Raw genomic sequence first — 20,934 nt, 5'->3', positions numbered from 1 at the left:
TAAGAACCAGTTTCTGTTTCATTTTCTATACTGCAATTGAGAAATGATATCGAAAACCTGATTGGTTGATGTCAATTTTTCTTTTCAGAAGCTTTAGTAAATCTACCTCGGTGAATTAAGAAACAGTAGCGTTCATAGCGCCTGATTCAGCATGGTTCGCGATTGTGTAATTGCACGCAATGAAGCTACGAAAATATCCTAATGTCTGCCACAGCTCAGCCAGCATAGAGACGCCCACTACTGCATTCTCACATCCGTAATACCTCACAGTCCTGTGTATACATCAGTAACATCAGCCACAGCTCAGCCAGCATAGAGACTCCCACTGCTGCCTTCTCACATCCGTAATACCTCACAGTCCTGTGTATACATCTGTAACATCAGCCACAGCTCAGCCGGCATAGAGACGCCCACTACTGCTTTCTCACATCTGTAATACCTCACAGTCCTGTGTATACATCAGTAACATCAGCCACAGCTCAGCCAGCATAGAGAGGCCCACTACTGCTATCTCAGATCTGTAATACCTCACAGTCCGGTGTATACATCTGTAACCTCAGCCACAGCTCAGCCAGCATAGAGACGCCCACTACTGCTATCTCACATCTGTAATAGCTCACAGTCCTGTGTATACATCTGTAACATCGGCCACAGCTCAGCCAGCATAGAGACGCCCACTACTGCTATCTCACATCTGTAATACCTCACAGTCCTGTGTATACATCTGTAACATCAGCCACAGCACAGCCAGCATAGAGACCCCCACTACTGCTATCTCACATCCGTAATACCTCACAGTCCTGTGTATACATCTGTAACATCAGCCACAGCTCAGCCAGTATATAGACGCCCACTACTGCCATCCCATATCCGTAATACCTCACTGTCCTGTGTATACATCTGTAACATCAGCCACAGCACAGCCAGCATAGAGGCACCCATTACTACTATCTCACATCTGTAATACCTCACAGTTCTGTGTATGCATCTGTAACATCAGCCACGGCTCAGCCAGCATAGAGACACCCACTGCTGCTTTCTCATATCTGTAATACCTCACAGTCCGGTGTATACATCTGTAACATCAGCCACGGCTCAGCCAGCATAGAGACACCCACTACTGCTATCTCACATCTGTAATACCTCACAGTCCTGTGTATACATCTGTAACATCAGCCACAGCTCAGCCAGCATAGAGACACCCACTACTGCTATCTCACATCTGTAATACCTCACAGTCCTGTGTATACATCTGTAACATCAGCCACAGCTCAGCCAGCATAGAGACACCCTCTGCTGCTATCTCACATCCGTAATATATCACAGTCCTGTGTATACATCAGTAACATCAGCCACAGCACAGCCAGCATAGAGACACCCACTACTGCTATCTCACATCCGTAATACCTCACAGTCCTGTGTATACATCAGTAACATCAGCCACAGCACAGCCAGCATAGAGACACCCACTACTGCTTTCTCACATCTGTAATACCTCACAGTCCTGTGTATGCATCTGTAACAGCAGCCACAGCTCAGCCAGCATAGAGACACCCACTACTGCTATCTCACATCTGTAATACCTCACAGACCTGTGTATACATCAGTAACATCAGCCACAGTTCAGCCAGTATAGAGACGCCCACTACTGCTTTCTCATATCCGTAATACCTCACAGTCCTGTGTACACATCTTTAACATCAGCCACAGCTCAGCCAGCATAGAGACACCCACTACTGCTATCTCACATCTGTAATACCTCACAGTCCTGTGTATACATCTGTAACATCAGCCACAGCTCAGCCAGCATAGAGACGCCCACTACTGCTATCTCACAACCGTAATATCTCACAGTCCTGTGTATACATCTGTAACATCAGCCACAGCACAGCCAGCATAGAGACACCCACTACTGCTATCTCACATCCGTAATACCTCACAGTCCTGTGTATACATCAGTAACATCAGCCACAGCTCAGCCAGCATAGAGACACCCACAACTGCTTTCTCACATCTGTAATACCTCACAGTCCTGTGTATACATCAGTAACATCAGCCACAGCTCAGCCAGCATAGAGACACCCACTGCTGCTATCTCACGTCTGTAATACCTCACAGTCCTGAGTATACATCTGTAACATCAGCCACAGCTCAGCCAGCATAGAGACACCCACTACTGCCTTCTCACATCCGTAATACCTCAAAGTCCTGTATATACATCAGTAACATCAGCCACAGCTCAGCCAGCATAGAGACACCCACTGCTGCTATCTCACATCTGTAATACCTCACAGCCCTGTATATACATCAGTAACATCAGCCACAGCTCAGCCAGCATAGAGACACCCACTGCTGCTATCTCACATCTGTAATACCTCACAGTACTGTGTATACATCAGTAACATCAGCCACAGCTCAGCCAGCATAGAGACACCCTCTGCTGCTATCTCACATCCGTAATATCTCACAGTCCTGTGTATACATCAGTAACATCAGCCACAGCACAGCCAGCATAGAGACACCCACTACTGCTATCTCACATCCGTAATACCTCACAGTCCTGTGTATACATCAGTAACATCAGCCACAGTTCAGCCAGTATAGAGACGCCCACTACTGCTATCTCACATCTGTAATACCTCACAGTCCTGTGTATACATCAGTAACATCAGCCACAGCTCAGCCAGTATAGAGACGCCCACTACTGCCTTCTCACATCCGTAATACCTCACAGTCCTGTGTATACATCTGTAACATCAGCCACAGCTCAGCCAGCATAGAGACACCCACTACTGCTATCTCACATCTGTAATACATCACAGTCCTGTGTATACATCTGTAACATCAGCCACAGCACAGCCAGCATAGAGACACCCACTACTTCTATCTTACATCTGTAAAACCTCACAGTCCTGTATATACATCTGTAACATCAGCCACAGCTCAGCCAGCATAGACACCCACTGCTGCTATCTCACATCTGTAATACCTCACAGTCCTGTGTATACATCAGTAACATCAGCCACAGCTCAGCCAGCATAGAGACACCCTCTGCTGCTATCTCACATCCGTAATATCTCACAGTCCTGTGTATACATCAGTAACATCAGCCACAGCACAGCCAGCATAGAGACACCCACTACTGCTATCTCACATCTGTAATACCTCACAGTCCTGTGTATACATCAGTAACATCAGCCACAGTTCAGCCAGTATAGAGACGCCCACTACTGCTTTCTCACATCTGTAATACCTCACAGTCCTGTGTATACATCTGTAACATCAGCCACAGGTCAGCCAGCATAGAGACACCTACTACTGCTATCTCGCATCCATAATACCTCACAGTCCTGTGTATACATCAGTAACATCAGCCACAGTTCAGCCAGTATTGAGACGCCCACTACTGCTTTCTCATATCTGTAATACCTCACAGTCCTGTGTATACATCAGTAACATCAGCCACAGCTCTGCCAGCATAGAGACACCCACTACTGCTATCTCACAACTGTAATACCTCACAGTCCTGTGTATACATCAGTAACATCAGCCACAGCTCAGCCAGTATAGAGACGCCCACTACTGCCTTCTCACATCGTAATACCTCACAGTCCTGTGTATACATCTGTAACATCAGCCACAGCTCAGCCAGCATAGAGACACCCACTGCTGCTATCTCACATTTGTAATACCTCACAGTCCTGTGTATACATCTGTAACATCAGCCACAGCTCAGCCAGCATAGAGACACCCACTGCTGCTATCTCACGTCTGTAATACCTCACTGTCCTGTGTATACATAATTAACATCAGCCACAGCTCAGCCAGCATAGAGACACCCACTGCTGCTATCTCACGTCTGTAATACCTCACAGTCCTGTGTATACATCAGTAACATCAGCCACAGCTCAGCCAGCATAGAGGCACCCACTACTGCTTTCTCACATCTGTAATACCTCACAGTCCTGTGTATACATCTGTAACATCAGCCACAGCTCAGCCAGCATAGAGACACCCACTACTGCTATCTCACATCTGTAATACCTCACAGTCCTGTGTATACATCAGTAACATCAGCCACAGTTCAGCCAGTATAGAGACACCCACTACTGCTATCTCACATCTGTAATACCTCACAGTCCTGTGTATACATCTGTAACATCAGCCACAGGTCAGCCAGCATAGAGACACCTACTACTGCTATCTCACATCCATAATACCTCACAGTCCTGTGTATACATCAGTAACATCAGCCACAGTTCAGCCAGCATTGAGACACCCACTACTGCTTTCTCACATCTGTAATACCTCACAGTCCTGTGTATACATCAGTAACATCAGCCACAGTTCAGCCAGTATAGAGACGCCCACTACTGCTTTCTCATATCTGTAATACCTCACAGTCCTGTGTATACATCAGTAACATCAGCCACAGCTCAGCCAGCATAGAGACACCCACTACTGCTATCTCACAACTGTAATACCTCACAGTCCTGTGTATACATCAGTAACATCAGCCACAGCTCAGCCAGTATAGAGACGCCCACTACTGCCTTCTCACATCCGTAATACCTCACAGTCCTGTGTATACATCTGTAACATCAGCCACAGCTCAGCCAGCATAGAGACACCCACTGCTGCTATCTCACATTTGTAATACCTCACAGTCCTGTGTATACATCTGTAACATCAGCCACAGCTCAGCCAGCATAGAGACACCCACTGCTGCTATCTCACGTCTGTAATACCTCACAATCCTGTGTATACATCAGTAACATCAGCCACAGCTCAGCCAGCATAGAGACACCCACTGCTGCTATCTCACGTCTGTAATACCTCACAGTCCTGTGTATACATCAGTAACATCAGCCACAGCTCAGCCAGCATAGAGACACCCACTGCTGCTATCTCACGTCTGTAATACCTCACAGTCCTGTGTATACATCAGTAACATCAGCCACAGCTCAGCCAGCATAGAGACACCCACTGCTGCTATCTCACGTCTGTAATACCTCACAGTCCTGTGTATACATCAGTAACATCAGCCACAGGTCAGCCAGCATAGAGACACCCACTACTGCTATCTCACATCTGTAATACCTCACAGTCCTGTGTATACATCAGTAACATCAGCCACAGCTCAGCCAGCATAGAGACACCCACTGCTGCTATCTCACGTCTGTAATACCTCACAGTCCTGTGTATACATCTGTAACATCAGCCACAGCTCAGCCAGCATAGAGACACCCACTACTGCTATCTCACATCTGTAATACCTCACAGTCCTGTATACATCTGTAACATCAGCCACAGCTCAGTCAGCAAAGAGACACCCACTACTGTTTTCTTACATGTGTAATACCTCACAGTCCTGTGTATACATCAGTAACATCAGCCACAGCTCAGCCAGCATAGAGACACCCACTACTGCTATCTCACATCTGTAATACCTCACAGTCCTGCGTATACATCGGAGAACATCGGCCAGTCACGCAGAATTACAGCAGCTCTGACCTGTATCAGAAATGCAAGTCTTGTCGCACGCATTGAGCACACAAGCTGCGTTGGCTATCGCAGTGGCTAATTTATGCACGCCCATGCAACAGCGTTCTAACGGACAGGCACGCCTGCGTTTCTCCGGCCACTCCCCCGTCACCCCCCCCCAAACGCTCACAGCCTGTCACTCACTCTGCAATAGATTCCTGTCTGCATGCATAATCGCAATGCGAACGCTACGCGCACACAGTGCGGTGCATATGTCAGCGCAGTATGCAACAATCGGACGATCTGCGTACACGGTTACAATTGTGATCCCTGCTGAATCAGGCCTGTAGTTCGGTTGAAAGAAAAAGAGAAAAAGTTATAATAAAAACTACTATAAAATTTGTGCTCAAACAAGTAATGTTTATAGTTTATTATAATGACTTTTAGCTGCAAAACCACAATGGACCAGCCCAACAATCGCGATCGTACCGCAGATAAGATTGATTGCCCTGAATGGAGCAAAATCTATTGGATTTGGAACCGGTTCAAATGGTTTGAGCATCTCTGCCCCTTTGCAGTGATTATTCTGTGTCACAGCGCACAATACAGTGCAGTTATCTCCATCTCTGTTTCCCTGACGTCAGTTGAATTTTCCTTCACTCCTTCGCTGATGAAAGAAAACAAGTCTGAGAACGTGTCCATGCTGTGCCAGGCAAGAGCCCCCTCTCAGCCCCTGTCATTCCCAAGCTCCCGGATACATCACTGGTCACTCTAATGGCCTCTTCTACTCTTCTCAGACATCGGGCCTTCAAGTACTAGAGCAGCTGCACTGACGCTTGTGGAGGCCTCGTTATATACTGTACATTGCTATATATACTGGATAAAGCCGCAGCGATCTGTACGGTTACAGCTTACTCGCCTGGCGCTTCACAGGCAGGCTGACCTTGAATGCAGGTAGTTTAACAATATAATAAGGACATTACTTTTATGACGTCCATTGCCAAACTTCATATTTTAATTTTAGATCTTGACTTACACTCGTAATGTGTCAGGTTATAGGGAACTGCGAAGCCAACGCGCGCTAATAACTTTGTCTGTCAGACATTTAATCGACAAACCCTGAAATCATCTTTTTAAAATAGTTGACACTTCGAAGGAGACGTTGATGGATTCTGTTTCATTAGGAATTTAATAAATGGAAGGCGCTAACTCTCTAAACTTAAACCATATTTCACGTTGCAGTGTGAGAACTTGGATATATTGTGCTGGCCTTTGTATTTCTCAACCTTTGGGCCTGATTCAGAGGAGAACGCGGCTGCGTCTTTTTGGTGGTTGCCCGCCTGTGACTTTATGTAAATCCCGCTACCGAGCCTTTCTCTGGTGTAAATCCGTGCGTATGGATGTGCAGGGACTGAGACGTCCACTGTCAGCGTCTGTACACGCTTATCAAATATCTGGTGCGCCCCCTAAAGTGTAATCCAATTTAATTAGCTCCTTCTACCAGGGCTGTCTTAACAGCCTTGTAGGCCCCACAATGCACTGGGGCCCCTACCCACCCAATCACAGGAATAAAAATGTAAATGGACAATAAAATTAAACCTTTACATTTTCATTGGTATTTTTAACAAAATCAATTTTTAAACATATAAAAAAAATAATAATAATGTAAACCAAGGATTATTGACTCCACCTACATCTTCTCCAGCTCGCAGTGCAGTCCCTGTTCTTCACTGCAGCTGTAACTAAAGCATGTGGGGGGGCTCCTGAGAGGGGGGCCAGGGGGGAATTGGCTCCCATACTTTAATCCAGCTTTGTGGCTGAGAATGTTGCCTGGCCACTCTGATCGTGTGTGAGAGAGGGGGGAGCATCTGTCTCTGTCTCCCTCTCAGCTGGCTGCCTTATGAACGGAGTGAATGGCCGCACACTCCATGTAGATGCCCCTCAGTCCAGCCCGCCCCTGCTCGAGGGCCCCTAGAATCATGGGGCCCTAGGCAGCTGCCCAGTGAGCCCATACATTAAGATGGCCCCGACTTCTCCTGACTATTGCAATATAAAATATGTATAATTTATCTGGCATAGGTCTGACATAGTTACAGCATCTAAAAACAAACTTCTCAATTTAGTTTGAAATGTTTCTTTCCATCCAGCGGTATGACGCATTTGCACACAGATGCTAAGATCTTACGGGTAGATATAAAAGGAAGGCATTTAGGCGGATTTGGGTAAAATAATGTACTGTATATCATGGGAGACACATCAACACGTAACTGCATGCGTGTGTGACACTCATGTAATAGTATGTAAGTGTTACACACTTAAATTGTAAGAGCATTTTTTTTTTTTTTACATTTTCAGTATTTACTTCGAATATATTATTATTTAACCTTTTGTCTGCGAGGGAGGTGGGCTTTTGCCTTATATTTTTTGATCGCTACTAACAAAAGTTTTCTGCTTCCTTTGTGTGTATGTTACAGATACTCTTTAAATAAAAAATACTTCCACTAATTAACTGGAAAAATGTAAAAAAAAATTTTTAATCTGTATTCCCAAAAAAGAATGCATAGGATAATTACCGGCACCTATAGTAAAGTCCGTTTCTGTCTACATGCCAGTGAATTGTCCTTAGAATTTCTCATGATCAAAACTTGTTATTGAAGTTCATCTGCCTCAAGACTGAGAGCAGAAGCCATGTTATTGCTGTAACTTATACCGTAAGTACACAAAGTGTTTCCTGCGGAACCCTCAGCACTTCTAACTATAGGCCCCTCTTGTTCCCAACGTCTGTGTTCCCCGCCAAGAGCTGTAGGTTGGTTCCTGCGAGGGCAAAAAGACGGGGGTTCTTCCATCGCCTGAGTCGGAAGCCGTGTAGCCAGCTGATCCCCCAACTTCACATGTTCCTGCTAAATGAGTTTCTTTAGTCCCTAATTCCCAGGCTGAGAAAATATCCTAATTATAGGCATGTCGGTAATGGATAAACCTTCTATTGCAGGAGGCGGTCAAAGACAACAACAAGAGGCGAGAGATGGAGGAAAAGATGAAACGGGCTAAGATCGCCAAGGAAAAAGCAGAGCGCGAAAAAATTGAGCGACTGCAGAAGAAGAAGCAACTCATTGATATAAATAAAGGTAGGACCACGGGAGCGCGCCGTCTGCAGTTTATTCTCCACCGGAACTCAAATCTCATTAACCTATGCAGATTCCTCATTATACAAAACTACCAAGTGCTGTTATTTATATCTTTTTTGCATCAAATTCATACATTAGTCATGACTTAATTATACTTCATTACATCTGGCGCTCCTGACCCCAGGTATTTGTTCAGTTGTAAATATATTTCAAGGGCAAGAGTCAGTACAAATAGGCAGGTACTTTTAGTATTTTTTATTTTTTATTTATCTTTTTATTTTATTTTATTTTATTTTCATCCATATAATTTTATTTTTCATCTCTCTTTCTTGCGACTTCTCTCAGGTTGGATGTTATTTATTGTGTGGTGTCTTCATTATTTGATCTCCTCTCTTGACTACAAATATCAGGAGAGAATGTCGTTAATATGCTAATGTGGCTATGTTTAATGTATGTAGCTTTATAATACATACACAGCGTTTTGCATTATACGTTCAGCAAATAACGGAGTCGCAGATATAGATGTTTACTTTGCAACGGGGATTGGCAAACAATACATGTACTCAGATAGATTGCTGATGTTAGTAAATTATTTCATTATATTTATTTATTATCATTTATTTATGTGGCGCCACAAGTGTTCCGCAGCGCCTTACGAAGCACATAAACAAGTTGTAGACAAGCGACTTACAGTACAATACAATACAGGACCAGGACATGGATAATATATATTGCTACATTAGCGACCATAACACCCATATAAGCAACAGAGCATAAGCAACCAAGTGTTAGGTGGCCTGGTGGGGAGTAAGAAGTAGATGAAACTAAAGTAGGGCAAAGCACAAGAGGGTAGAGGGCCCTGCTCGTAAGAGCTTACATTCTAAATGGGAGGGACAGACAAACAGGGGAGACACAGATGGGGTAGATGGGGAGGAAGGAGCATGTAGCAGGGAGTTAGAATGATAGCTGGAAGGCTTTGATGAAGTAGTGGGTCTTGAGCGCCCGTTTGAAGGATAGCAAAGAGGTGGAGAGTCTGATGGGGAGAGGGAGAGAGTTCCAGAGGTGGGGAGCAGTGCGGGCAAAATCTTGGAGGCGAGAGTGGGAGGAAGTAATCAGATGAGATAGTTGTTCCATCAATTGATAAATAAATAGTGGGAAGTGAGGTTATGTGGGAGGGTGGGAAAATGATGAGCTCTGTCTTAGACATATTAAGTTTAAGAAATCGCTGGGACATCCAGGAAGAAATAGCAGAGAGACAGTTGGAGATACGAGTGAGGAGAGAGGGGGAGAGATCAGGGGAGGAAAGGTAGATTTGAGTATCATCATCATAGAGATAATAGAGGTCAAAAGAGCTGATGAGTTCACCTAGAGAGGACGTATAGAGTGAGACTAGGAGAGGTCCAAGAACAGAACATTCGGGTACACCTACTGTAAGAGGCTGTGGGGGGGAGAGTCATGAGAGGAGACAGAGAAGGAACGGTCAGAGAGATAGGAGGACAGCCAGGAGAGAGAGTGTCACGCAGACCAAGGGAGTGAAGGATTTGCATGAGGAGAGGGTGGTCCACAGTGTCAAAAGCAGCAGAGAGATCAAGGAGAATGAGCAGTGAGTAGTGGCCCCTGGATTTGGCAGCAAGGAGGTCATTGCATACTTTCGTGAGGGCAGTTTCAGTAGAGTGGAGAGAACGGAAGCATACATCTGACATCCTGAAGAAGGGGCGCATGGCCCGAAACGTTGATTATGATGTTTTTTATATATAAAATATGGGTTGTGTATGAAATCCTGACAGCTAGAATCCCGACACCCATAGGAACTGCTGGTAAGTATTTTCCCTACCCCTACCCTCCCCTAACTCCCCCTTCCTAGTGCCTAAACCTAACCCTCCCCCTAATGCCTAACTCTAACCCCGCTACCTATCGCTAATGTCCCACTACACCCCGATACTTACCTTCGGGATGCCGACTACAACCCATATAATACATACAACCTACAACAGGCTTCACTCTGAGACTTTGGAATCAATAAAAAAAGACAGTGCTTTATTCAGATTTGTATATGTATATATATATATATATATATATATATATATATATATGTATATGTGTGTGTTTCCTGACTCTTTCACTGCTGAATATACTCACAACTCTTTTCCTGGGGCTGTCGAAATATCCCTCTGATCCTACCAAGTGCAATGGTTGTATCCTGTCATACTCCTAGATAAGTGGGTGTTACAGATTGTAAGATGGGGCAGGAGTGAGTGGCTGATCTATTCTCTGCAAAGTGCTGCAGGATATATGTGAGTTACACAAATAACTGTTGATAAATAAAATAACCTACCAAAGTACACTGGTTCATTTATTTATTATTTATTACTAGTTATTTTTATAGTGCACACCTATTCACAGACGGTGTAATGGTTAGCATTACTGCCTCACAGCACTGAGGTCGTGGGTTCGATTCCCACTACAGCCCTAACTTTGTGGAGTTTGTATATTCTCCCTGTGCTTGCCTGCTCCGGTTTCCTCCCACATTCCAAAAATATAGTAGTACAGTAGGTTAATTGGCCCCCAACAAAAATTACCCCTAGTGAGCAAGTATGTGCATGTACATGTGGCAGGGAATATAGAGTGTAAGCTCCACTGTGGCAGGGACTGATGTGAATGGACAGATATTCTCTGTAAAGTGCTGCAGAATATGTGTACTATATAAATAACGGGTAATAAATGATAATAATAATATTCTGCATCACTTTACAGAGAATATTAAATGGAGATTAGGCCCCATAGATGCAGGGCCAGATTAACAATGGGGCGGATGGAGCTCCAGCTCCAGGCCTCCACATAAAAATAGGCCCATTGTCATGACAACATGATGTCTCTCCATCTGGTCTCCACACGGTCAGCCATAAATCATAAGTAGTAAAATTGTATTTCTATTTACCTCACAAAATTAAGGATTTTTTTTATTTTACATATTTAGGGAGACATTGGAGCAGAGAGTATAGGGGGTACACGCCCACATGACACTGGCCACACCCACACAGCACTGGTCACGCCTCCTCTGCTTCTCATAATAGGCCCTTTGGTCATTTTCAGCTCCAGGCCCATGTGGCCATCAATCCGGCCCTGCATAGATGTCCTTAACCAGGCTGCTGGGTTTATTATAGTAAGTGTTACAGCGGTATGTGCAGTAGTAGTAGTATGCACAGGGTTACCAGCGGTAATAGTAATGTCTCACTAGAGGAGCGAAGTACTGCATGTCCGTATAGTAGTGCCGCACTCTACACAGTGGTGCGAACAGTGGGCCTGATTCAGACCCGGTCGCAAGCGCTGAGCGCTCGCAACCGGGTCGATGGTGGCCCAGTGCGCACGCGTGAGCCCCGGAGCGAGCGCAAAAAGCACTCGCTCCGGGACTCACTACAAAAGGGGTGGCTGTCGATGTTGATCGTCAGCTCGCCCCATTTTGTAGGCATGGCCGGGGGGGGTGGCTTCACAAACGGAGGCGTTCCCATGCGAATGCCTGCCGTTTGTGGGTGGCACCACTGATATCACCAGTGATGTCAGTGGGAGAGCTTCCGGCTCTATTTGAGCATGAAGGTCTCGTGGGCTTGCGGCCACGAGACCTTACCACAAGGGTCTCGCCGCAACCCCAATGGTCGCGATGGTCTTGCTGTGGGTGGTAACCCACAGCTATGCGAGCAGCCAGGAGGCCGCTCCTAAAAAAACCAGCGCCCGCCCTGATTCAGAGCAAGCGCTTGCTTTTTGCGAGCGCCTCTGAATCAGGCCCAGAGTGACGTCATCCTGCCAGGGCGTGCCTGCAGAGAGCAGGAGACAGCGCAGGAGCGCACTCCCCTCTCCAACAGTGGAAACGCAAATCAGGAGAACATACAAACTCCACTCATATAGTGCTGTTTTTGGAAACTAACCCATGACCCCAGTGTTGTGAGCCAGCAGTGCTAACCACCGTGCAAACTGGTTGTCCAACATAGTTAAATGTTGTGTCAATATTTAAAGTATGTATCGAGGCCCTTGTTCCACAGGTCACAATATGGAGGCGGTATTGCTTATCTTTAACAAACCAAGCCCGGGTTATACATCATTTACCTTTATTATAAGCTTTTATCTGACATCAGGACTTGGTGCAGGGATTCATCTGTTGCTGTGATTGGTACGGCTGCATACTATATAAGATCACGGTTATCTCTGTGTGCTGTACAGAGCGGATTCTGCTCTAGAAGGTGACAGTGCTTTCTGCATGTGTAAGCAAACGACAGATCTGCACTTATAATGACACTTTGCATCAATCTGCTAATCCCATCCGTTTCCATAAAAAGCAGGATTATGAAAGGAGGAACATCACCTGAGCAGACTGTAGGGCTTTTCAGTCAGTCATTTCTGTCAGTGGAGGCAGGATAGATGGCCCAGGGAAGAATTAGATGGAAGGAGAGATTACAGCATGCTGCAGTTTGCTCCTGTCTTTCTGTGAACATTACCATTCTGCAGCGTGCCTGCGCTTAATCCTTTGCAATCATAAGATATATAACAATGCCCAGTGTGACACATCAGTCCGTCTTTTTTAACCGCTGCACGTACCCTGCCACAATTCCCGGGGAGCTGTGTATGAATGGAACTCGCACGGTTCCTGGTGTTAGCAGCAAACTAGAAGATTGTGACCGAGATTTCGCCGAGTGCCAGGACTTAATACAATGGATGGTCTGACAGCACAACAGATTGCCGTATATGTGCCTGCAACACAATTAGCAAAGCTTTGAGGATTTAGGACCTCATTCAGAGTCGGTCGAAGCGGCCGCACGGTCGTACGCCACCGATGTTCACTATACTGCACATGCGTAAAGTTCGCAATGCGCGTGCGCAAACTAGCCGCTACTATCAGAAATTTCTCTCTCCTTGAACACAGCCAGGTCGGTAGATTGAGTGACAGATGGAGGCGTTTGTGGGTGGTAACAGGGGAAGGTGCTTGAAAATGGGGGAGTGTAGATCCGAACGCCGGCATGCCTAATTATGCGGATGGCGTTTTGTGAGAGTGCATATGGTTTATGTGAGTGCATAATTAACAAAGTAGCGTCAAGGCACATGTGACATGGGAGGTTTTTACACTGACATGATCGTAGAGCTTAAGAGAGGGTATGGTCAACCTTAAGCTCTACGACCAGTTTCGATGGTTCCCGATGGTCTCGATTAATCCTTACATGCCCGGAGATGACGTGCAATGCGTAAGAGAAGGGGGCATATTTTTTGTCTTCCGACCGCTTCCTCCCCTTGGTCGTCCAACTACCGATCCGAACTTAGGGACGCAACTTGCGAGGGAATAATTTGCATATACGGCCCCTTTTCGCGTACGACCATGCGGCCGCTTTGACCGACTCTGAATGAGGTCCTTAGTGTAAACATTTTCAGTATATGCTTATAGCCAAGATATATCTGTGACTGGTGGTTATGGCGCCCTTTCATCATTCCTTAAAGTAGGTGAATATATTATTTTTCACCTACTTTTGTAACGGGGCAATTCATTACATAGGTCAGAGGTTCCCAATCACGGTCCTCAAGGCTCGCCAACAGTTCAGGTTTTAGAGATATCCATGGTTGAGCACAGATGATTTAATTAGTACCTCAGTCAATTTGATTTAACCATCTGTGCTTAACCATGGATATCTCTAAAACCTGAACTGTTGGGGAGCCTTGCGGAGCCTTGAGGGCCACGTTTGGGAACCTCTGACATTGGTAATGCCCGAGATATCACTGATGTCTCCTGTTTACCCTGCAACCCCAATCCGGTTCGCCGTCCCCCTACACTATCTCATTCATCAAACGCCGTTTTTGGAATTTGGTTGCAGGAACTTATGTCTTTTTCAGATGCCACTAGCCCCTTATAACCTGGCTACTTACTATGGGAAAGAGGGTCCGGGTTGCAAAGAATTATCCCTCTGCCCCGCTCCAGCACTGCGCCCGCTGTGTGCATGTGTAAACTCAGGATTGGATCGCAACTGCGATTACGCGCAAAGCACCGTTTGTGTGAGGTAACCTTGGTTTGTCGAAACGCAGGCATGCCAGAGTGTTTGAACGGCATTGCAGGGGCGTGCATAAATTATCCACTGTGATGGAATACGCAGCTTGAGCTCTCGCTGCGTACCGGAAAGTTAGCAATTTCTGCGTAAAGGGCAGGGCTTGTGCAAGTGTGCGTGAGGCTCCGATTTTACTTGATGTTACCGATGTTTTCACAGTCTTGCAAGGTATTATAGATGTGTGTACGGTAAAGTGGGCATCCTTATGCTATGGCGTCGCAGCGGATTAGCATATGACCGCAGTGAGACTGCGTACGTAATCGTAGTTGCGATTGCAGTTGTGATCCGTACTGAATCCGGCCCTCAGTTCCTGCATGCGTAATATTATTGCTGGGTCAAAGCCGACAGTGTAAAATTCTGCTGCCAGTAAGTAGTGGGGGAATCAGCAGCATAGGGCTCGCAGAGGCGCATTTCAGAGCAGCTATCCCTGCACCAGAGCAATCGTTATTCGCTTCGGTAATATTGTCTTGCTGCCGCAACCCGTGGCAAATTATACACATATTTAACAGGGGGCTCTTTATTGGTACTGTGATACGTCCCTTTAAAACAAAATATACATAAAACATTAAAGAATCTGCCTGTAGGTGCCTGCGGGACCATTGTTTATTGTATGACCTTTATTGGTAGAGTGCCAACATACTATGCCCCTAAAGTGTGGGTAAGGGGTTTATTAGTAGATATAGGGGTCTATTTACTAAGCTGTGTTAGGAAACAGAGTGAAAAGTGATAAGGTGCCAGCCAATCAGCTCCTAACTGTCATTTTTCAAACACAGCCTGTGAGATGACAGTTAGGAGCTGATTGGCTGGCACCTTATCACTTTTCACTCTGTCTCCTAACACAGCTTAGTAAATAGACCCCATAGTAGTGTCACTGCAGCCACCTGCACTAGTCTGGGGCCTTTTTGGGGGTAGGTTTCCCTAGTCACCCCAGTTACCTGGGGCACATATAATAGATTGGTATTTTAAGACCTGTTTTTATCTAAGAATACATCTGGTGCTCAGGAAATTAGATTGTAAGCTCCCCCGCGACAGGGGCAAGTGAGTTTAAGTAAGATTGCTTGTACAGCACAGCAAAATATATAGATAATTATATATAGAAAGCAATGATTATTGTTAAGACGAGGTGCACAAAACATGCGCTAATGCTGTAATTTAGGTGTACGGTCATTTTCCCCCTGTGATCCAGTAAATTACACAATAGAGAGCGCCAGTGATATTCCTGTGATCTCCCTGTTTATACAGTGTTTCATCGTACAGGCGTGTTCTGTCTAGGCTGCATATTTACAATCGGGCCCGCCGGCGCGGCTCCTTTACACCAAACTCCATTAGACTTGCATTTTTTTTTTTATATTATTTCTTTTTATTTGGATGTGGTTAACACAATGAACGAAACAATGTTATTAGGTTTCCATCTCCCACTGGTGAGAAGTCACTTTGTCAAAATGACAGCTTGGGAAAATATGTGCGCCCTCCTCCTCTGGCCTGTGTGTCATATTTACTTAGTTTGGCCGGAAATAAGCTGCGCACTGCATTTTCCCTGCTCCTCCGAGCCGTCTCGGGTGACTCTCGCTGACGATAGCACACTTGTAGTAGTTTTTTATTTTTTAATCTTGTTGCAATTTTGGCGAGTTATTTATTACAGAATCTGATCATGGTAATCGAGCACGGAAATGATTATTTCTTTTTGTTATAAACCCTTGTGGTGAAAACAGCGAGTTATGCGTTGTATAATTTGTAGCCCTGTATTTGTCAATGAAGTAACAGTGCACAAAAAAGAAAAATGAAACGGTAACTAAATTCAGTCTATTAATGTTACCAATATAAATACAGATGCGCCTTCAAACACCTAGCCTCAATACGCATTATGGCGCAAGACGCTTTATTCTTTCAATGATGCATCTTATTAGCATCGCAGGAGCAGCGAAACCCCACTCACAGTGTATTAGAGACACCTGTCTGCGACTGTAACCGCACAGGAATTCATTTTAAACACGTAAAAAGTCGCAGATGTAGCACGACGGGACTTGGCGTGAGAAAAAGCTGCCGCAGCTGCATCGCTGCCCTTTGTACACAGATTGACTTATTCGCACACAGGTGTACACATTTCACACATCAGATAGATCAGTGTAGTCTAGCAAAGTGATGTTGTCACTTATAAATGTTTTATTTGTGTATTGCCCCGATCAAGCAGCCTTTTTGTTGAGCAGTTCCCCAAAATCTCTCCAACCATAAAAACAGCGTGTCATACATACGGGTCAGAAACAGTGCGGATACATTGCAGGGTACAGCGTGGGTTGGATACAGCGTGGGTCGGGTACATTGCAGGATGGATACAGCGCGGGTCGGGTACAGTGCGTGTTGGATACAGCGCGGGTCGGGTACAGTGCAGTATAGAGTGTGGGATACAGTGCAGGTTGGATACAGTGCAGTATAGAGTGTGGGATACAGTGCAGGTCGGATACAGTGCAGTATAGAGTGTGGGATACAGTGAAGGTCGGATACAGTGCAGTATAGAGTGTGGGATACAGTGCAGGTTGGATACAGTGCAGTATAGAGTGTGGGATACAGTGCAGGTCGGACACAGTGCAGTATAGAGTGTGGGATACAGTGCAGGTTGGATACAGTGCAGTATAGAGTGTGGGATACAGTGCAGGTCGGATACAGTGCAGTATAGAGTGTGGGATACAGTGCAGGTTGGATACAGTGCAGTATAGAGTGTGGGATACAGTGCAGGTTGGATACAGTGCAGTATAGAGTGTGGGATACAGTGCAGGTCGGATACAGTACAGTATAGAGTGTGGGATACAGTGCAGGTTGGATACAGTGCAGTATAGAGTGTGGGATACAGTGCAGGTTGGATACAGTGCGGGGTACAGTGTGGGTTGGATACAGTGCGGGTCGGGTACATTGCAGTATAGAGTGTGGGATACAGTGCAGGTCAGATACAGTGCAGTATAGAGTGTGGGATACAGTGCAGGGCGGATACAGTGCAGTATAGAGTGTGGGATACAGTGCAGGTCGGATACAGTGCAGTATAGAGTGTGGGATACAGTGCAGGGCGGATACAGTGCAGTATAGAGTGTGGGATACAGTGCAGGTCGGACACAGTGCAGTATAGAGTGTGGGATACAGTGCAGGTTGGATACAGTGCGGGGTACAGTGTGGGTTGGATACAGTGCGGGTCGGGTACATTGCAGGATGGATACAGTGCGGGTTGGATACAGCGTGGGTCGGGTACATTGCAGGATGGATACAGTGTGGGGTGCAGTGTGGGTGGAAACAGCACAGGATGGATGCAGTGTGGGTTGGATACAGCGCGGGTCGGGTACAGTGGAGGATGGATACAGTGTGGGTTGGATACAGCGCGGGTCGGGTACAGTGCAGGTCGGATACATTGCGGGTCGGGTACAGTGCAGGATGTATACAGTGTGGGTTGGATACATTGCGGGTCGGGTACAGTGCAGGATGGATACAGTGCGGGTTGGATACAGCGCGGGTCGGGTACAGTGCAGGATGGATACAGTGCGGGTTGGATACAGCGTGGGTCGGGTACAGTGCAGGATGGATACAGTGCGGGTTGGATACAGCGTGGGTCGGGTACAGTGCAGGATGGATACAGTGCGGGTTGGATACAGCGCGGGTTGGGTACAGTGCAGGATGGATACAGTGCAGGTCAGATACAGCGCGGGTCGGGTACAGTGTGGGTCGGATATAATGCAGGTCAGATACAGTGTTGGTTGAATACAGTGCGGGGTACACTATGAGTCAGTTACAGTGTGGGATACAGTGCAGGTTGGATACAGTGCGGGGTACACTATGAGTCAGTTACAGTGTGGGTTGGATACAGTAAGGTATAGAGTGTGGGATACAGTGCAGGTTGTAAACAGTGCGGGGTACAGTATGAGTCAGTTGCAGCGCGGGTCGGATACAGTGCAGTTTATAGAGCAGGTTGGATACAGTGCAGGTCGGATACAGTGCGGGGTACAGTGTGAGTCGGTTACAGCGCGGGTCGGATACTGAGCAGATTATAGTGCAGGTCGGATATAGTGTGAGTCAGTTACAGTGCGGGTCGTATACAGTGCAGTTTATAGTGCGGGTTGGATACAGTGCAGGTTGGATATAGTACAGGGTAGTGTGATTCGGATACAGTGCGGGATACATTGTGGATTGGATATAGGGTTGGATACAGTGCAGGTTGGATAATAGTACAGGGTAATGTGAGTCTGATACAGTGCGGGTTGGATACAGTGCGAGATACATTGTGGGTTGGATATAGTGCAGTATAGTGTGTGTGGTGTATACAGTGCAGGTTGGATACAGTGCAGGTTACAGTGCAGGTCGGATACACCAATAGAGCACTTACTGTGACAGTGTCCTCAGTGCGGGGGTTCCAGCGGTGTCCATGCCAGTGGTGTTGGCAGAGCGGGGGTGCCGGCGGTGTCCTCAATGCGGGAGTGTCAGCAGTGTGGGGGTGCTGGCAGTGTCCTCATTGCAGGATGCCGGCAGGCGGCGGTAACAGCAGTGTCCTCAGTGTGGGGGTGCTGGCGGTGTCCTCAGTCTGGGGGTGCTGACGGTATCCTGAGTACAGGGGGTGGCAGTGCGGGGGTGCTGACGGTATCCTGAGTACAGGGGGTGGCAGTGCGGGGGTGCTGGCAGTCTCCTCAGTGCAGGGTACCAGCAGTGTCAGTGTTGGTGTAAAAGTGGTATTATATATATACGAGTGCTCTGATGCTTTGCATGATGCATTTTCCAGTGTTTAATAGGGTTTGTTCTAATTTTAATAAGTTTCATTTATTCAACTAAGCAGAACTGAAAGCCGCAGTCAAGGTTCCCAGTTCCACAGCACATATATGAAGCAGTTAGCAGAATTCGCACATGCTAGAAACACTTGTGTATGTTCTATCAGACCGACCCGGCGCAGGGGTAAATTATCACCTTGGGCCAGTATTGCAGAGGAAGCTGTATATACCGCTCAATGTTTTATTGATAAATTTAGGCTATAAGTGGTGATTACAAAAAAAATGAACCTTATTGCTGCATATTAGTGAAGAGACCCCTTAGTAGCTGTTCCTAATCTGTATGTGTCAGTGCTGGGTAAATACACAGCAACAAATCTACGTGAATAGCTACAGGGTTTGTAGGTAGTATGTGTGAGTGTGAGTGACTGTGAGTGAGTGACTGTGAGTGTATGAGTGTGTGCAGGGCCGGCTCTAGGGGTGTTCGACCTGAGTGGTCGAACAGGGGAGCCACCCATAGAGGGCGTACCCTTCCCCAGCATCCCGATTTCAGCGGGACAGTATTGTCACGCTTTTCCACCCGTGGGTCGAAGTGGCCTGCGGGTGGTCAAATTGGGGGGTTGGGGACCGCCACAGCTGTGCGGCACTGCTGGGACCCCGGAGTCGGAATGGATGCTGTGTGCATGCGCGCGGTATCCATTCAGTGACGTGAGAGGGCTGGGGGAAGCCCAGCTAGTGAGGCTCCCCCCAGTCTGACTTTATTTGGAGGCATGCCATGCGGGCACGCTCCTCAGATAATGTCACGTAAGGAGGCGTGGCCTATGGTAATTAGGCCACACACCCATTTCCAGCCGCGCATGATAAGGAGCGCAGAGCACTCGGCCGGCACAGGGACCCGGCCCTGGGTGTGTGAGTGTATGAGTTATTGACAGTGAGTGAGTGTGTGAGTGTATGAGTGAGTGTGTGTGGGTGAGAGAGTGTTAGTGTGAGTGTGTGAGTGAGAGACTGTGTTAGTGAGTGAGTGTTAGTGAGAGAGTGTGAGTGAGTGTGTCAGTGAGTGCATGTGAAATAAAATATTACACCCTTCGGTGTCCGTGTCCTATGTTCAGTGATGGACTGGAGCATGAAGGGCCCACATTGGAACGCAATAATAGAGGCCCACAAAGGGGTGTGGCAAGTCACTGGAGGGGATGTGGACTACTATAATGGGAAATGTATAAGTATAATTTATTACCCTTTTATATACTAAAAATAGAATATTATAAAACTCTTTATATATATATATATATATATATATATATATACTGTATATGCTAGGAATGAATGGCGCCGAAGGCCACGCCCTCTCGTGATTGGAGGCATGACTACAAATTACCGGGCCCACTGGGGATTTCACAGAATTCTCGGCAGCCCAGTCCGAGCCTGCTAGTGTGTATTTTAATATTTCTTTTACAGGTGAACTAGAGGTAACAGCGGACCCTTAATGTTCGCATGCTGGTACTTGTGGTT

The 20,934-nt window shown here is 46.4% G+C and overlaps 1 protein-coding gene across 3 annotated transcripts in view; it reads left to right on the top strand.

Annotated features, from left to right (window-relative positions):
* DIAPH2 (diaphanous related formin 2) overlaps positions 1 to 20,934 on the top strand; it is a 1,301,891-nt gene that overhangs the window by 1,036,816 nt on the left and 244,141 nt on the right. For all 3 annotated transcript variants that reach the window (XM_088475573.1, XM_088475574.1, XM_088475575.1), the window contains one exon: positions 8,474 to 8,609. In XM_088475573.1, the coding sequence (XP_088331699.1) occupies positions 8,474 to 8,609 (136 nt within the window). The remainder of the gene's footprint in view (positions 1 to 8,473; positions 8,610 to 20,934) is intronic.

Source organism: Taudactylus pleione, unplaced genomic scaffold, assembly GCF_031769625.1.
Source record: "Taudactylus pleione unplaced genomic scaffold, aTauple2 ptg000174l, whole genome shotgun sequence".
Taxonomy (NCBI): Eukaryota; Metazoa; Chordata; class Amphibia; order Anura; family Myobatrachidae; genus Taudactylus; species Taudactylus pleione.
Note: the sequence above shows the minus strand (reverse complement) of the source record. Positions and strands in the feature narration are given on the sequence as shown.